Source organism: Lycium ferocissimum, unplaced genomic scaffold, assembly GCF_029784015.1.
Source record: "Lycium ferocissimum isolate CSIRO_LF1 unplaced genomic scaffold, AGI_CSIRO_Lferr_CH_V1 ctg9531, whole genome shotgun sequence".
Classification (NCBI taxonomy): Eukaryota; Viridiplantae; Streptophyta; class Magnoliopsida; order Solanales; family Solanaceae; genus Lycium; species Lycium ferocissimum.
Window position 1 is genome coordinate 1 of NW_026727760.1, and position 17282 is coordinate 17282.

A 17282-nucleotide genomic window follows, 5' to 3' on the forward strand; every position below is an offset into this window, starting at 1 on the left:
ATTATGATTAAAAGTTAAATTTATAATTATTTTTATTTTTTTCTACTTTTTGTGACATTAAGTTATTAAAAAATTAGGTTGATAAATTCTACAAACTCTTAAAAGTTAAAGACTTCCCAAATATTTAAATTACACAGAAATATTTAGAAATTGAACAAATATTTATTATGATTAAAAGTTAAATTTGTAATTATTATTTTTCCCGCTCTTTGTGACATTAAGTTATTGAAAAACTAGTTCGATAAATTCTACAAACTCTTAAAAAATTAAAGACTTCCCAAATATTTAAATTGCACAGAAATATTTAGAAATTGAACAAATATTTATTATGATTAAAAGTTAAATTGGTAATTACTTTTTTTTCCTGCTCTTTGTGACATTAAGTTATTGAAGAACTAGTTTGATAAATTCTACAAACTCTTAAAAATTAAAGATTCCCCAAATATTTAAATTGCACAGAAATATTTAGAAATTGAACAAAAATTTTTTTTCTTGTCCTTACTTTAGACTTTTTTGTTTACCTTCAAACAAATACATGACATAAATGTCTCTTATTTTTTGACAAACATCAATGAATTATGACTTTTTCTTCCAAAAAGAAGAAAAATAGTTTGTTTCAAAAGACATCATTATATATGCTATATTTATTCTTTTGTTGAATAAATAAAGATAACTTTTAAATAAATAATAAATAAATTATGTACTTTACTAATGTTTGTAGATGTTAATTTCAATTGAATTTTACAAAGTATATGGTAAAGATGAAGCAAATTAATTACTTTCTTAATATAGTTAGACTTTCTTTTTACATTCTAAAAATTTATGTGATGAGAAAATGACAATTTTTTTTTCCTTTTGTTAGCTTAAGTTGAACGTTATTTTTATAATTTTATATTTTAATTATTTATTCAAACATAAATGAAGATTCAATTATTCATGATTCATTCAACCATTTTTTCCTATGCTAACAAACATTGCTTAACATTTTTTTTTTTTAACTTTACACAAAAAAAACTCAAAAGACATAAAAACTTTACACTTTTTTGTCACAAGTGGTTTGGCAATACAACTGATTAGAAAACTATGTTTCATTAACTACATATTTTCAAAAATGTCTCAAAATTCAAACTACTTCATCAAGTTCATATTATAATTCCTTTTTATGTAACTTTTAATTGTAAATATATATTAAGAAACATATTTATGAATACCAAAAGTTGAACTGACTGACTGCATAGTATGCCTTGCACTATTTTTTTTTTAGACAAATGGAGTATAAGCTACAAAACTTACATTGTTTGTTATGTATAGAAAATATTATTAAGTACACATGCTTTATATTTAAAAAATAATACACCAAATAATATCCAAAAAATAAATAGGGGAAGACAGAGGGGCGGAGGAGGAGATCTAAAGGACCAACAGCCAACTAAATAATTCATCAATGCATGCAATAGCCACAACCCACAAAGCATTACTTGTTATAGCTACTTGAAATTAATGTTAATAACTACCTTTTATTAAAATTAATAATAATAGCTAATTAATTTTCTAAATTGCCCATTATAGTTGCACAAGAGGCCATTCATCGAAATTGATAATACGCCAAAGCTCATTTTACAGAGCATCTCATTTTCCCATTTTGGACAAGGAATATGGCTAGAGAATTCTCTTGAAGAAAGATTAATTTTAGCACTTTTTTTCTGCAGAATCTATCCATTACCGTTATTCAGATTAGGAATAAGTCTAAATTACCAAATTGTCCCTGTTGTCACATATTTTTGGACGTATTTGTGTAAGTTTTTCATTTTTTTGTGTATTTTAGTCAACTTAATTCTATATTCTAGATAGAAAAAATAAAAAAAATTATAACTTTCAATGCTTAGGGTTTCCCATTTTAGTAATGAAAATCATCAATTAATTTCGGATGAAAGCATATAGATAGGGTTACAAGAGGTATCCCACATACTCTTCAAAATTTAGATTCCCCTTCGTTTGATTTGGGTATTTCTTTAGAACAACATGATGTTGATGCATTAATTTTAGGTTTTTTTTTTTCTTGAAAGGAGATCTAAGAAAATCCATGATCCTTTGAATCGAAATCCTTGTGTTAATTTGGAAAAAAAAAATGATTTTGATGTGTATTTTAGAGGAGAAAAACATCCGATGTTGCTTATAGTAAAAATTAAAAATGTTGTAGGGTTTTCCATTTGTAGTGAGAACAACAATTAACGATGAACAAGCGGTATTTTTTCATTTATTATATATATATTTTTGTGAATAAAATTATATTGTACATGTTGCTCAAACGGTTAATGATTCATGTATTTTTGATGCATCCGTAAGTATAGTTGCATGTATTTATTGATCTGAACATTTCATTAATAGAGGGGATAGCATTCGTATGTATTTTTGTATTGTTTGAAAAAATTAGTTTTGTATATGAAACATACGTAGAAAAACATCAGGTGTTGCTTATGTCATGTATTTCACTAACCATTTTTTGTTATCAACATATAAAACTATGTATCATGTATTTGTAATTCCTCACATTATATATATTTTTTTTTTCAATTTTAATCAAATTCGGTTAATGATTATGTATGTTTTAATAAGTATAGTTGCATGTATTTATTGATAAATGTCAAATAGAGGGGATAAATGTATTTTTGTATTGTTTGTATTTGTTCAACATTTTTTGTCATATAAAACATCTTATTTGTAATTCCTCGCTATTATGTGTTTTTTTTTCAATGTATTTATATGTATGCGAACACTTCATATGGGATAGCATTCGCATGTATTTTTGTTCTCATGTTTGTCATTCTATTCAAACATGCCTCCAAATTAATGGCTTGTTTTTGTTTGCATGTATTTATTGATCTGAACACTTCATATGGGATAGCATTCGCATGTATTTTTGTATCTCATGTGTTGCCATTCTATTCAAACTTTCAGGCCTCCAAATTCCTGGTTAAACGTCCCCCCACTCAACCGATACGTTATGCTTCATATATGAACAATAACATTAATGATGAGTTGAAGGAAAAACTGACCGATAGACAATTCAAGCTATTTTCCAAGACTGTTTTTGGAAAATATATGCAGATGCAAGTTGATACCGAGGTGCAGGGTCGATTATTTAGGTGTTTTATGGTTAGGGAATTGAAGCGTAGTAATAGCGATGCGTTTGTTATCGATATTAATGGGACGGAATTGACATTCGGTCTTTTGAATTTGCTTTAATTCCGGTTTGAAGTGTTACGGGGATGAAATTGTTTTCGACGAGGGTCTATGATTGTTGGATCAATATTTCGGTGGTTACGGTAATAGTGTTTTAAAGATGACTTTAAATAAGTGCTTTGAAGACAAGGATTGGGGTGTTGGTGATAACGCGAGATGAAGATCTTGTAAAGATTGCTATCCGTATTTCATTCATAATTACATACTTTCAAGTGAAAAGAGGAACGTCACAGTCCCAAGACATCATTTTGACTTGGTGGAGAGTGAGCAGTACAATGAATATACTTGGGGTAAGGAAGCATTCGATGATTTGATTAAGAGTATTCACCACAAGATGGACAAGCCGAAGCAGTTTATTGTCTACGGGGTTTCCCTTTTGCTATGCAAGTGTGGATATATGAGTCTTTGCTCTAATGTTGACCCTAATTTAATGGTTAAAACCGGAAGCCGAATCCGAAGAATGTTTAACTGGAGAACATGAACCAAAAGCCATCAGTTAACTACTTGATGTTGGGCATGTTTAAGGACGGTGAGGTAAAATACTTACATTAAATATATGCTTATCAACTAGTTTTTTTACACTTGCATTTTGCGTATTTTTGCTTCTGTGTATTTGTAAGATACAATTAGGTATTTTTTCAGCAATCTCGGTCTGCTGTGTAGTTCTTTTTTTCAGCATTCTCGGTCTGTGTGTATTTGTAAAATACACAGCAGTTCTGAACTTACAGTTCACAATACATTATGTGCAGGAGATTAGTTGTAAATTCAACAACATTGTTCCGACCATATCAGAGGTTGAGAAGCTTGGTGCGCGTGCATACACAGCGACGTACGTGCACCACCATCCCAAACACACCAAGAGGAGGAAAATGAATATGCAGATTTTACCACAACACCTCCCCATATTGCCGGCGCAAGAAAACTCAAAAGAACGATGCTTCAAAATCTCCACCGCACAAGAAGCCCGGAAGATGTTGACGGCAGCATTGCTTGGTCAGAAGCCACCAACCACAATCCCAAAAAAACCTACAGTTGGTCAATCATCTAAAAAATCTGATTCGGTGGTAGATAAGCCAGTTCAATCAAAGAAAAACGAAAAAGCGGCTCCAAGTGTCCACCGCGTTCCTGTTGACGATGTATCAACCAGCACATCAGTTGACCTCACAAGTTTGAGGCACGAACTTAATCAATTTAAGCAGGAAGTAAGTTTTCTAATTTTATTTTGATATTCATCAAACTACAACAAATGAGGATTTTTACGATGAATTTGTTGTTTTTACCATTTAGGTGCTTTTTTGAATTCAAGGATGTTTTTCTCGAGCTCAAGGATCTTCGCAAAACTATTGATAAAAATTTCAAAAAAGTTTTGGAACATGTCAAAGGAATCAAAACTCAGAAAAGGTAAAAAAATCAATAAATACATATTCAAACGATTGCCTTCAATGTGAAGTAGGAAGCATATGTATCTAACAAATACATATTTTTTTTTAGGATGATGACAGTGAAACTCAAGTCCCTTTACATGATGGCAACTTACATCAACAAGCTGATGATTACATGGACCATGGTGACGATACTCACATGGAGCGATACGTGTGATGTGCATCCAGCGAGAGAGGTATATGTTTTTTTTAGTGTATTTATGTATTTGTTATTGATATGAAAAACGGTAGTGTCATGTATTTTTTTTATGTACCGTTTTGTTTGTGACAGATGATCGTTCCTTTGTTTTCATTATGTATTTGTTTACGCGTTTTTTTGGACATTGCAACAAATACATTTGGGGTGTCTTTAAATTTTAATATAGTTTTGATCTATTAAATTTATATTTTATATATTTGTGGTTTTTTATAAGGAGAAGGGTCTTGCCCGGATATTGCGGTATTGGAAAGATGAGCGAAATACGAAGAGATTGCGGAAGGTGATCATTCGGGTTCGAACCCCCGACTTCGGTTGAACATAAAATAAAAAAATAATTTTGTATATCTTATTTTTAAAAAAATATAATTCAGAAAATTTGGGAGATACTTGCATTCAAAATATTATGTATTTGATATTAATATGACAAAAGAGTAGTGTCATGTATTTGTTTGTGTACTGTTTGTTTGACAGCATGACGGTTCTTGTTTTCTTTATGTATTTGTTTACCGATTTTGGACATCATCAACAAATACTTTCTCATGTATTAATGTATTTTATATAGTTCTTTATATATTAAATTCATGTTTTTTTATATACTTTGGCCCGTGTTTTTTTTAAGGAAAAGGGCATTGCACCGGATATTCAATTTGATATTGGCAATGAGAGCGGCGATACGATGGAAGCTTCAACCGAAGAGATTGGAAGGAGGTGATCTTTCGGGAGAACCGAAGACTTCGGTTGAACGTGTAAGGGAAACATACTATGGAAGAGAAAAAATGTTCGATGATTCAAATAATTTGAGGTTCGATAACAACGAAGTCTGATTCACCCATTGTTTCTGTTTTAAAATGTATCATACAATTGATTGAATAATGTTTCTTTTTTTTTATTTTTTTTGAGTAGATGATCGCACAGGTGCTAGCAAATATAGCAGAATCAGAAATGACTAACGAACAAGTTCAGGCAGAAAAAACCGAGGAAAACACCAGCTCAACTGTCTTAGAGGAACCCCAGGCAGCAGTTTCTAACGCGCAGCCGTTGTCTCAGTGGTTGTTGCCTGATGAGTATTTACCAAGCCAAACCCCAGGGAAAGAAATCATGTTACATCCATCAGTCACACGAGCTACACGCCCCAGTAAATACAAGTCTTCACCGTTTGTGATGATTTTGGTATATATCTTCTTTTTAATTTACTAGTTTGTTTTTTTAATACGCAACTGTTAATGTTTAAAGACCAAATACACAGGTAGTAGTTCGGGAAAGAATCATGTACATGGGTTTGACAAAAAATATCCATTCCACATAGATCCCATTCTTGGTCCACTTGATGTACGGATGGTGAATGAATACCGTACTTGGCTTCGAAACGATGCCTTGTGAGGCACGATAGCAAGTATGTGTTTTTCTCATAGTTTTACATATAGTGATTCCGCATGATTTTTGTGAATAAGTTGAGGTATTTTGGTTTTTTTGTTGCGCGAAAGAACTACGAAGACCATTACAAAAAAAAATGGCGAGGTTTTGACAATGGAGTCAAATTCAATTTTGGCATCACAATTTGTCAATGATAAGAAGCTGGTTTTACCTGTTATCGATGGATGGTCAGCTTTGGAATGACGAGGTGATTTTTTATCAGCAACGATATGCCTATCAACTAGTTGTTTTACACATGCACTTGGTGTATTTTTAGCTATTGTGTATTTTACAAATACACAATATTGGAAGTATTTTCAGGACATTCCTTCTGCTGTGTTTTTATAAAATACAGAGAGGTTCTGAAATTTACATTTTTGCTACTACAATCTTTGTTTTACGTGTTTATTTGTGATCTAATTTATGTATTTTTTAACATAACCAGCACATTGACGTCATTTTCTATTACTTTCGGAAGAAAGGAAAGTATGACAAAAGGAACAATTTCAGATTCACCACTGTTGACTGCCTATTCAAGCAGAGAATTGATGTGGTCCACCATGCATATCGCAATGTTGAAACACAGACAAATGTGGCAGGCGAAGAGCAAGTATTGATTGAGTATGTTAAGGGCCACGAGCTTATTGCCAATGTCCGTGGCATACCGTTGACAACGTGCTAATACCGGTGAATATACAAGAAGAAAATCATTGGTTATTGGTACTCCTTTCATTCAAGGACAGGTATTTTTAATGATGAATTAAATATTTTATCATTAGTTTTTCATTCATTATTTTACCGCTGAATTCTTCTTCTTTTTTTAAAAAAAAAAAAAAAATGTACGAGCGTCGTATGTTTACAACTCGTATTAAGCAGTCGGGCACAACGCAATTGTTAGGAATGAAATAAAAATGCTTGCTACACTTCTGCCACATTTCCTACATCTGAATGGATTCTATGTAAATCAAAAAAGCATAGATTTGGTGAAAGACCCAGCATATGCGGATAAGGGACAAATCGATATCCTTGAAGTTGTCTATGTTGATAACCTGCCGCAGCAAACTGCTGGTAGCACGTAAGTTATAGACATACATTTTTTAAAATATCATAGAGTATCAAATACATGATATATCATATCAATTTATTATTCTTATAAAATACATGAGTTATTTGAACTTGAGATACCTTGTTTAGAACTTGAAACATATATTTTCTAATAAAAGTTTTTTTTTTTTTTTTTTTAGGGACTGTGGTGTTTTTGTGGCAGCGTATGCTGAGTATTTGACATCGGGTGAAAGGATTCCAGATGTCATTGATGCACACATGCAGCGTATGAGATACGGTGCACTCTTATGGGACTACGCTGAAGGCAAGGTTGCTGACAATGCGAGTGATAATGAAGTTCCACCAAGACCGATCGGAGCCACCAATCGATTATGACACCGTAGATGCAATTGATGTTTGATAAATACTATTCGTGCATTCCATGTTTTTTGTCCTTTTTTTCATTACGACAAACAATCGATGTTTTTTAGATGTATTTTGACTTATGTTGGATAATTATCATTTAACCAAAGTAATCTCAGTGGGTTTTATGTTCCATATGTTTGAAGTACTTAGTTCCATATATTGTCTAATAAATCTGAAGTTTTGAAAAAATAGAGTAAAATGTCAAATAAATACAAATACATTTTCCGGTTCAAAAAATACGGTATGTTGTAGAATGCGTTAAACACCATGAATCCACAAATACATTTATTCACGTGGTTTATAAAGATGCTTTAAGGATTAAAAATATGACTTGAATGCCGCTTTGTTTAATTACATATTTGAAGGCATCGGGAAGATATTATGTGGGAATTGAAAAAAAATATGTATTTTTCGATATATTTTAGGTTACATGGAAAAGTATTTTGTTAGTTAGCAAAAAAAAAAAATACATATATATGCTTCAAGACAAACATCTTTAGGCATAAGTATGCGCATAAGTTTGATATGGTACCGAAGAATAACATGAATCAAATATCACCCGAAAGATACGAGGCCATTTTTGGAATAGACAACACCATTTTTCATAGAATTGCAAAGTTATGCACAACATATTCCGGAACATGGGTTGCCTTTTTTTGTGTTAGTAGGAATTTTAAAAATACATGAACGTTACCGTGTAATTTGGATGGAATAAAATAGATTTACATTAACAAAAAAAAAAATACCTTATAAGGCAGAAGTTTAAATTTTAAAAAAAATTGTTCGAACTTTTTTTTTTAAAATTTTACAAAATAGTTTAAATTCAAAAATCATGTATGAATATTACGATCCGGCATAACTTTGAATTTAAACAATGTCGAAATATTTTTTTTATTTTAGCGAAGGCCAGGGCAAATAAATACATAATTTTAAGTTGACATTACCAAAGACAACTACGATCCTCCAATCCAACAAAATTCCAAAATAAAAACAACATTATCATTTTTGCTGATATAATATGTATGTTAGTTTACCAATTACGCATTATTTTTTGATATTGAAAAAAACACCATACGTATCGTGAAAAAAAATTCAATTAAGATCATTTTGAATGGGACATTCATTTCATTGCAAAAATTTATATAGTACTACAACAAGTGTCAATGGAAGTTTTTGACACAAGTGTTCAAATACCTAAATAACCAATCTATCTTCGGTAAAAAAGTTAAATTGATAGGAACACAAGGAAAATTCACTTCCTCGCAGGCTCAAAACTACATGAACGTCGTTGTGCCCAAGTTGTCCACAATCGCAAGCATATCCGCCCTTTCCAAACAACAATTCACTTAAAGGCTTATCACGCCTCTTCTTTGGCCTACCAGGCGGTCTCTTGTATCTTGGGGGCAAAACAACATCCTCCAAGATGTGGTTGGGAATGTTCCATTCACGCTCGTCGGGTAGAGGATCCACCGGTATATCATATGTCTTCAACACGGTCGCCGGTTTGAACAAATCAGAGCAATAATCCTCAGCAACCAGATTTTTCTTTTTAATGACAGCACGTACATGCGGGCGGGGGATTTCATCTAGTTGAAACATACGACAAGCGCAAGTTTTGCTACTCAAATCAAGAATGAATCGTCGTCCTCCATCATGTTCGTGTACACAAATTACGTTGACGGTTCTACGCAAAAATAAATATTACATGTATTTGTTATTGGAACAATCGAATTTTAAAATAAATGAAAAAATCATTAAACAAATACATATCAATTTTCAAAGATTCATCGTAATTTACATTAACAATAATCGTTTCATGGATACACAAATGTATAATAGGATACCAAATACACAAATGTATAATGCGTAGAAACACCGCATTAGTACAAGTACAAGTTTGTCAAATAAATTATTACACGCATTAAAATGAAACGTACCGTCATTCGTAGAGATAGATACTCGTTGATCGATAGCATCTCCTGAAACTTTTTACCGAGTGTAGTGAACGTGTATGTTCCATTTCTCCGGTTATTGTAATTCCATCTCCCAAACATCCTTCTAACTTCTTCGAGAAAGTCATATATAGGCAGTTCTCTAGCTGCAAGAAGATGTCGGTTAATGCACTCTGCTATGTTAGAAGTCATTGTCCACCCTCGGTTAACGGATGCATACAATCTAGCCCACTTGTCTCTACCCGGCCGATTCCAAATACTCCACCACACGCATATCTACCTTTTGAACCTTTCCCATCAACTCATCGAAATCATCTGCGTGTATGCCTTTGCCATGGAATAAAAAACGGGACTCAACACATCATGGCTCTTCTTGTATTTCTTACATACATTACCCACGGATGCCAAATACATGCATAATGTGCAACTTACGGATAAATTCTACAAACAGCCTTATTTATACTTTCATGCCTATCGATACGATACACATATTCTCTCGATTCCATATGATTCTACGAAACGCTCAAAAAACCACGTCCATGATCTGTCATTCTCAGAATCAATCACACCATATGCTAAGGGAAGTATGTTGCCTGGAGATACAGTTAAGAAGAAAAAAAAATATAATACATTTTGTATTTGTCAAAAATATATAAAATATACATTGACATAATAAATTAATATGTATTTTTTGACATACCTGCACCATCTAATGTGCTTGCCGAGACAAATGTTCCATTGTATGGTGTTTTTAAGTGGCTTCCATCAACCACCACAATTGGCCGACAATAATCAAAGCCTTTGATAAATGCATATAGTGCTATAAAAACATACAGAAATTCATTTTCGCGTGTTTTACGCATACGATATGTGAACCGGGTAAGTCTTATCCAAAATGTATAGATATCCGGGTAGTCTTTTATAAGAATCAGCCGGCTCACCCATTAAATCGTTCATCGCCCTTTCTTTGGCCCGCCAAGCAACCATGTACGACACATCCATTCCGAATTCATTTTTGACGTCCTCCGCAATGTCTTTAGGCGTATATTTCCTCTTATGATTTGATATTTTTGGTTTGACAATCCCACTTATCAACCGACTTGTAGCTTGGCATTGGGAATAAACCTTTTCCTTCAATGGACATGTATGTTTGTCTTGAAACTCCCTAACTCTAAACATTTCGACTTACCGACACTTGACGCCCCGAATTTCCAATCACACTCTCGATACGCACACAAGAGTGTAGCTACAACAAAAAAATAAAAGAAATAATAAAAAAAAAACACATTCATGTAAAATACATCGGTAGTGTATTTATGCTTGTTTTAAAAAGCCAAAGGACATGCGGATGAGTACCTTTACCATATGTAAATAAGTTAATCAAATGCAAACCGGACCAAATACATTATTTATGAATACAAATACATACAAATCAATATTGATTCTACTTTATAATAAACATACACATCTTGAGAAATACTTCCACTCGTACAAACTAACAAACATACCCGTCACGTTCAAATACATAACAACACACGGTTGCAAATACATAAACAAATGCATATTTAGTACCTTATTGCATTGCTCCTTTTCGTCCGATAGTTGAACCTATTTGTAATTGCATAGTTCACCATCACATGATTTTAATGTATCTTTATCCTTGTATACTTGATCGACGGCAACTACTTTTTGGTTCTTGTCATCAATAACCATACCCTTGTTGTTTTCGAATAACAAATCGGCCTTTCCACAACTTGATGATGCAAAATCATGGGAACCAAGCTTGTTTGATTCGTGTATCCGATTTGCAAATAATTACCTTCAACACAACTCTCATCCGATATACATATCTCCATGATTTTATCAGTTGTAATGATACATAATGGGTACATTGGTAATGATTTGTTCTCCTTCTTCTTGGGTTCCACATACACCCTAACACCCATGTCATTGTGAATTTCCATTGGAATATAATCACCTTCAACCATGTATTTTATGCTTATGTTTTTCATTTTCGTGTCCAAATTCAATTGTGTTGCAACTGTTTGTAACAATTCCTCATACGTCGAATACTCCTTGAAAGTCACAGCATCAATTTTGTAATTGACGTATTTATTCTCGTCGTTCCAAATACCAGAGTGTCTAATCAATGATGAAATATTGGCCATTTCATAAAAAAAAAAAATTCCTTGAATCAACGTGTCGACATAAACCCGTAATATGTATGCCCTACATAAGATTCACGTTCAAATTTAAATAATACATTAGAATTACTCACTAATAATTAAAATATAACATACACATATTGTTACACTTAAATACATAGATTAGCATGAAAAATAGTTGACAAATACATAGTTTAGATAGTTACAAAGTTTATAAATACATATTGTCCATAAATACATAGTTTATAAAAATACATAGTTGAGCTAGTTCGGTTTACATTGTTGAAATACATAGTTTATAAATACATAGTTTAGCATAAATACATAGTTTGGATATTATAAAAATACATAGTTGAGATAGTTCAGTTTACATTGTTCATAAATACATAGTTTACAAATACATAGTTTAGACAGTGCAAAAATACATAGTTTAGATATTATAAAAATACATAGTAGAGCTACTACTGAATTACATTTGTTCAGAAATACATGGTTTAGATATTGAATTACAGAAAAGAAATACATAGTTTAGATTCAGGAATAAAAAAGATATGTGGATCTTCGGAAAGTTATTGATGAAAACTTCGAAAAGTTATTGGAACGTGTAAAAGAGAAAACATATTTCAATATAACATACACATATTGTTACACTTCGAAATACTTAGTTTTAGCTTAGAAAAATAAAAGATATGAACTGGATCCTTTTTTTTTTGGATTCCTAACAATTCATGTACATTAACATACTTACAATAAGATTACATTATTATTTTCGAATATCGGTGATGAAGACGAGAAATCAAAAAAAAAAAAAAAACCAAAATAGAAGAAATAAACAACTTTGACATTATGATCCAAGAAAACAATTGAAATCACCTAAATACAAATTGAATATACGAAATTTGTGAAATCAAAAACGGTCTTTTTGCACGAATTACCTGATGATTGTCGTGTTTGTTACTGCATTTTCAGATGTGTTGAAGATTTATTTTTGAATTTTGAATTTTTACGTTATTGACTGTTGAAGAATGAATGGAAGAAGAGAATCGTTTAAGGTAAGGGGATATTACAGCTAATTATGTGGAAAGGAAGTTAAAAAATATATTGAATTTCGCATTTAATATCACCACGTTTAGAGGCTAAAATAAAGGAAGTGTTCCCTTTTTACCGTATGCTAATGTATTTCGCCGACAAGAAATACATCCGAAAACATACAAATCACCTGATTTTTAGCTACGAATTGTAATATTAAAAAGGGTAGTTACAAATGGTAGGAAGCTACAATAAGGTAGTCATTTGAGAAATTTTACCTTATTTTAACCCATGACCGGTAACTCGTTTACCCATCATATAATTCCAGTGAACCTTTCTAGATGAGGAAGCCATATTCCTTCTCCTATCAAAGACTTTACTTCAAAGTATCCAATGCCAATGAATCAGGTGATGAATTTACAGAAGTCCCTTTCGAGATTTTAGGTTCTTGATGCTTTCCGTTCCAAAGCCACCATGACAAAGGCCATTTCTTTAGTCAATCAAGTTATTTCTTGAACAGAAATGCTGGTACATATAATGAATCAGGATTTTGGAGCCTGATGACAATTGTATGTACAATAAGGATTATTTGTTCCTGTACCAAAGAAATTCAGATAGTCAGAAGAACGAATACAATTAAAAAAATGATACAAACATTATTATTTTACCCTTTAATAGTTTACTGACTGTTTACTGTTAGTTGTCTGTTTTGCAGATTCACAGTGATTGTAAGACTTGAGGTGATTTTTCACTACGGTGGACAGTGGATTAAACTTCGAAAGCTGGTTGTATTATATATTTTACATGATGGGTTACGGGTTATGGGTTAAAATAACTGGGTTTGGGAGTCTATGCGGAACTTACTTGGTTCATTTTTTTGTGTTGTGGAGTTTAAGTCACATTTTCATTCATATAAGGGTAAATTTATCAAGTATTCTAACAGGAAGAACAAATTTAATCTCAAACTTTAATGAAAATAAATTTAAACTATAAACCATACTTAAAAAGGTAATTTTGGCCCCTTTCCCTATATGAAATTGAACAAACTTTGGAAAGAAGCTTTAGAAGATGAGAGGGAGAGAGAAAAGAAATTGGTACGGAGCATAGTGACCTTTAAACGTTAATTGGTCTATATGGTCTTTGGCCAACTTTGCCTTTAATTAATTTTCTTTGTCCCGGAAGTAATGCCACTTAGGAATAATCAAATTTGTCGTTTCCTCTAGTACTTATTATTACTATATATAAGGGATAATTCTCATTCTATGTAGTTCTCACGTGAATTTTTTATCTTTTTTTTTATCTCTATTTAAAATTTTTATGACTCTAAATTGTGCACATATTTTGGTAAATTTTAAAAACTTTTAGGGCTTTTTTATGCCATTAAAAAATATGATGTCAAGAAAAGTATTATAGTGGCCCCCACAAAGTATACTTATACATATTTGAGTCTTTTATGTGACAATATTATTAAACTTGTTTCAATATATCATTGTTAAATACTTTTAAAATTTATCAAAAATGTAAATAATAGCCTTTCCGTCTCAATCGGAAAATGAATTCCCAAGTATGGTAGTTAATTAATCAAATTTTACGTGAGTGCACTTTTAACATATAATTAGATAATACATTACTATATTAAAAGAGGAACTATAATATATCTAAAAATGATTGAAAACATTGTATTTAAAGAAATATAATTTGATCTCGATACAGTAATAATACTAGACAATTGCAAAAAGTACTTTTTCTACTATTAAAATATTTTGTAAAAACTGGACAATATATTTTATATAATTTAGGAGAATAATTTTTTACATATTGAACTTAACTATTGTGTTAAATTATATAACATATTAGTTATCCATTATTTTACAAAATATATTTTGGTAAAAAATAAGTTAGCCAATATGAGTTCAATTCAAAGAACTCAAATGAAATTAATTTAACATATGAAAAACTCAATTTGGATCATCTCGGGGACTTAATCTCAAAAAGTTAAATTAGAAGAGCTTTCAATTATCGATTTTTCTAAACTAAAAATCTAATACATAAACTAAGAAAAATGTTTTCCTTTAACATACATTTTTAGACTTTAATATTTTAAAAGTCTTTCGAAAATATCAAACTGATGTTACCAGAATGAAGAACCAAGAGCAGAAAAAATTTAAAAAATATCCTTTTTTTTGCGCGGATTTCCCTTCATTTGGGGTGGTCTTTAATTTTTGCCCTTTAAATTGGTGGTCTTTAATTTTTGCTCTTCAAATTGGTGGTCTTTAAGTTTTGGCCCTCAAATTGGTGGTCTTTAATTTTTGTCCTCTGCCTTTGCAAATCTAGCCATACAAATTCTGCAGAATTTGGGCCTTAAGGCAGAATTTGCATGGACAGTTTTGCAAATTCTGCCTTGCGAAATTCTAAGGCAGAATTTGTAAAGACAGATGGCAAAAATTAAATACCACTAATATGAGGGACAAAAACTAAAGACCACCCCCAGTGAAGGACAATCCTGCAAATTGCCCAAAAATATCTATAAATTGAATTTTTAATGATGGTTTGAGCCTGAGCTTAGCACGGGCCATGTGACACTAGTACAAGTAATAGTATAAGGTTGACTACCTAAAGTTCCAGAGAGATATTGCAAGTTCGTTATCCTATCCTGCAATTCTTTTTCCATTTTTTCCTTCTCCTCCCTTACATTAGTTAGTACTTAATATAAGTGAGGATGTTAGGGTTTTGTCGTCCTCACAGCATCATATAGAATTCTTACACGTGGTTATTTTGATTTGTCCTTGCATAATTTCATTTGCTTATTTTTGTTCTCATTAATGGTGAAGATCACTTCCACGTGGGCTTTTATAATTGATGTGTTGTGTGATTGTTTTAAAAATATCTTCTTGTTGCTTATTAGTTTATCCCTTTGATCTGTATTATATGTTGTTTTAACTTTTATATATTTAATTTGAGATAATTAATTATTTATATAATCAAGCATGTATTATTATTTTTTCAAAGTTACCTTTATTTCGATAAGTGAATAATTTCAAAAGCAAGAAATGGTATTAAATTGATAGTATTTAATTAAGGATTAATATAGTCAAAAGATTTCTTACTTTCTAGGGGTGACTAATTTCTGAAAGGGTGTGCCCAAGCTAAAAACACCATATAATATGAATCCAGGGAAGTACCTTTCAAATTATTTGTCCATAGACGGGTAAAATTTAGGTAACTTTAGAGCTAAATTTTCTTTTTTCAACTAAAGCATTTATTAGGTCTTACTTTACATTTAAACATATCTCATGTCATATGTTCCTCTATTATTTTAAAACCTCCAACATGTTGCTTCTTTAGTGAGATTGCATGTGCTTACAAATACAAAAAGTAAAAAATTATTGGATGGTGTAGTACAATGTTGAAGATGAAGCCAGCTAGCATTACCAGTCAAATTCAAAATCAAATTATATTCATTATCTCTTATTTGATTAACTAAAAACTAATTATATGAAGGACTAAATTGATTCTTGAGGCTCATTTTAATGAATTTTGGTTGTTCCTTGAATTTCGTCTATAAGTAAGGTTAAAACCCACATTTCACTAGCATAAAGCCTCGAAACATAAAATAAATGAGTGAAAATTTAATAAATATTAAAAGATATCTATTTCTATCTATAAATAAAAATTGCATTCTCACGAAATCATAAAAATACTAAATGATCTTCGTCCAGTTATAATTATCATGCTCTATCATGTTTATAGAATATCGAATCACTTGCATCCCTTTGATATTTGCTAATTTTCCTACCAAACTTGCTTCCTCATAAATAATTTAAAAATTATCCAATTATATGATGAAGAAGCTTTAATAATTATGAAAACTTATCAATAAAATATATTTAACCTACAATTATGTTAAATTAATTATATAGTAGACAAATGTAACATTAACTATACTTAATGTAACATAAATTATACTTATTTGATAAAACTTACGTACTATTTTTATATCTTGAGTTTGAACCCGGGCTTAGCACGGGCCTCGCGCAACTAGTATAATAGAAAAAGATACACATCATATATAGGGGCAATTTGCAGGATTGGCCTTCGCTGGGGGTGTTCTTTAATTTTTGTCCCTTAAATTGGTGGTCTTTAACTTTTCCCCTTAAGGTCCAAATTCTGCCTTAACATGGGAAGTTTTGCAAATTCTGGCCATGCATATTAGCCTTAAGGCAAAATTTGCATGGCCAGAATTCTGCCTTGCGATTTTTTTTTTTTTTACTGAGCTGGGGTTCAAACCCACAACCTCGGAGTATTAGGCGAAGGGCAAAACTTAAAAACCACCAATTTGAAGGGCAAAAATTAAAGGGAAAAAATCATA

The 17282-nt window shown here is 31.4% G+C and overlaps 1 protein-coding gene across 1 annotated transcript; it reads left to right on the forward strand.

Moving 5' to 3' along the window:
* The first annotated feature begins 7153 nt into the window (after positions 1-7153).
* LOC132046120 (uncharacterized) lies at positions 7154-7737 on the forward strand. The gene is made up of 2 exons (XM_059436664.1): positions 7154-7372; positions 7542-7737. The coding sequence occupies exons 1-2, from the start codon at positions 7209-7211 to the stop codon at positions 7735-7737; spliced, it is 360 nt and encodes a 119-aa protein (XP_059292647.1). The 5' UTR covers positions 7154-7208.
* The last annotated feature ends 9545 nt before the right edge of the window (positions 7738-17282 follow it).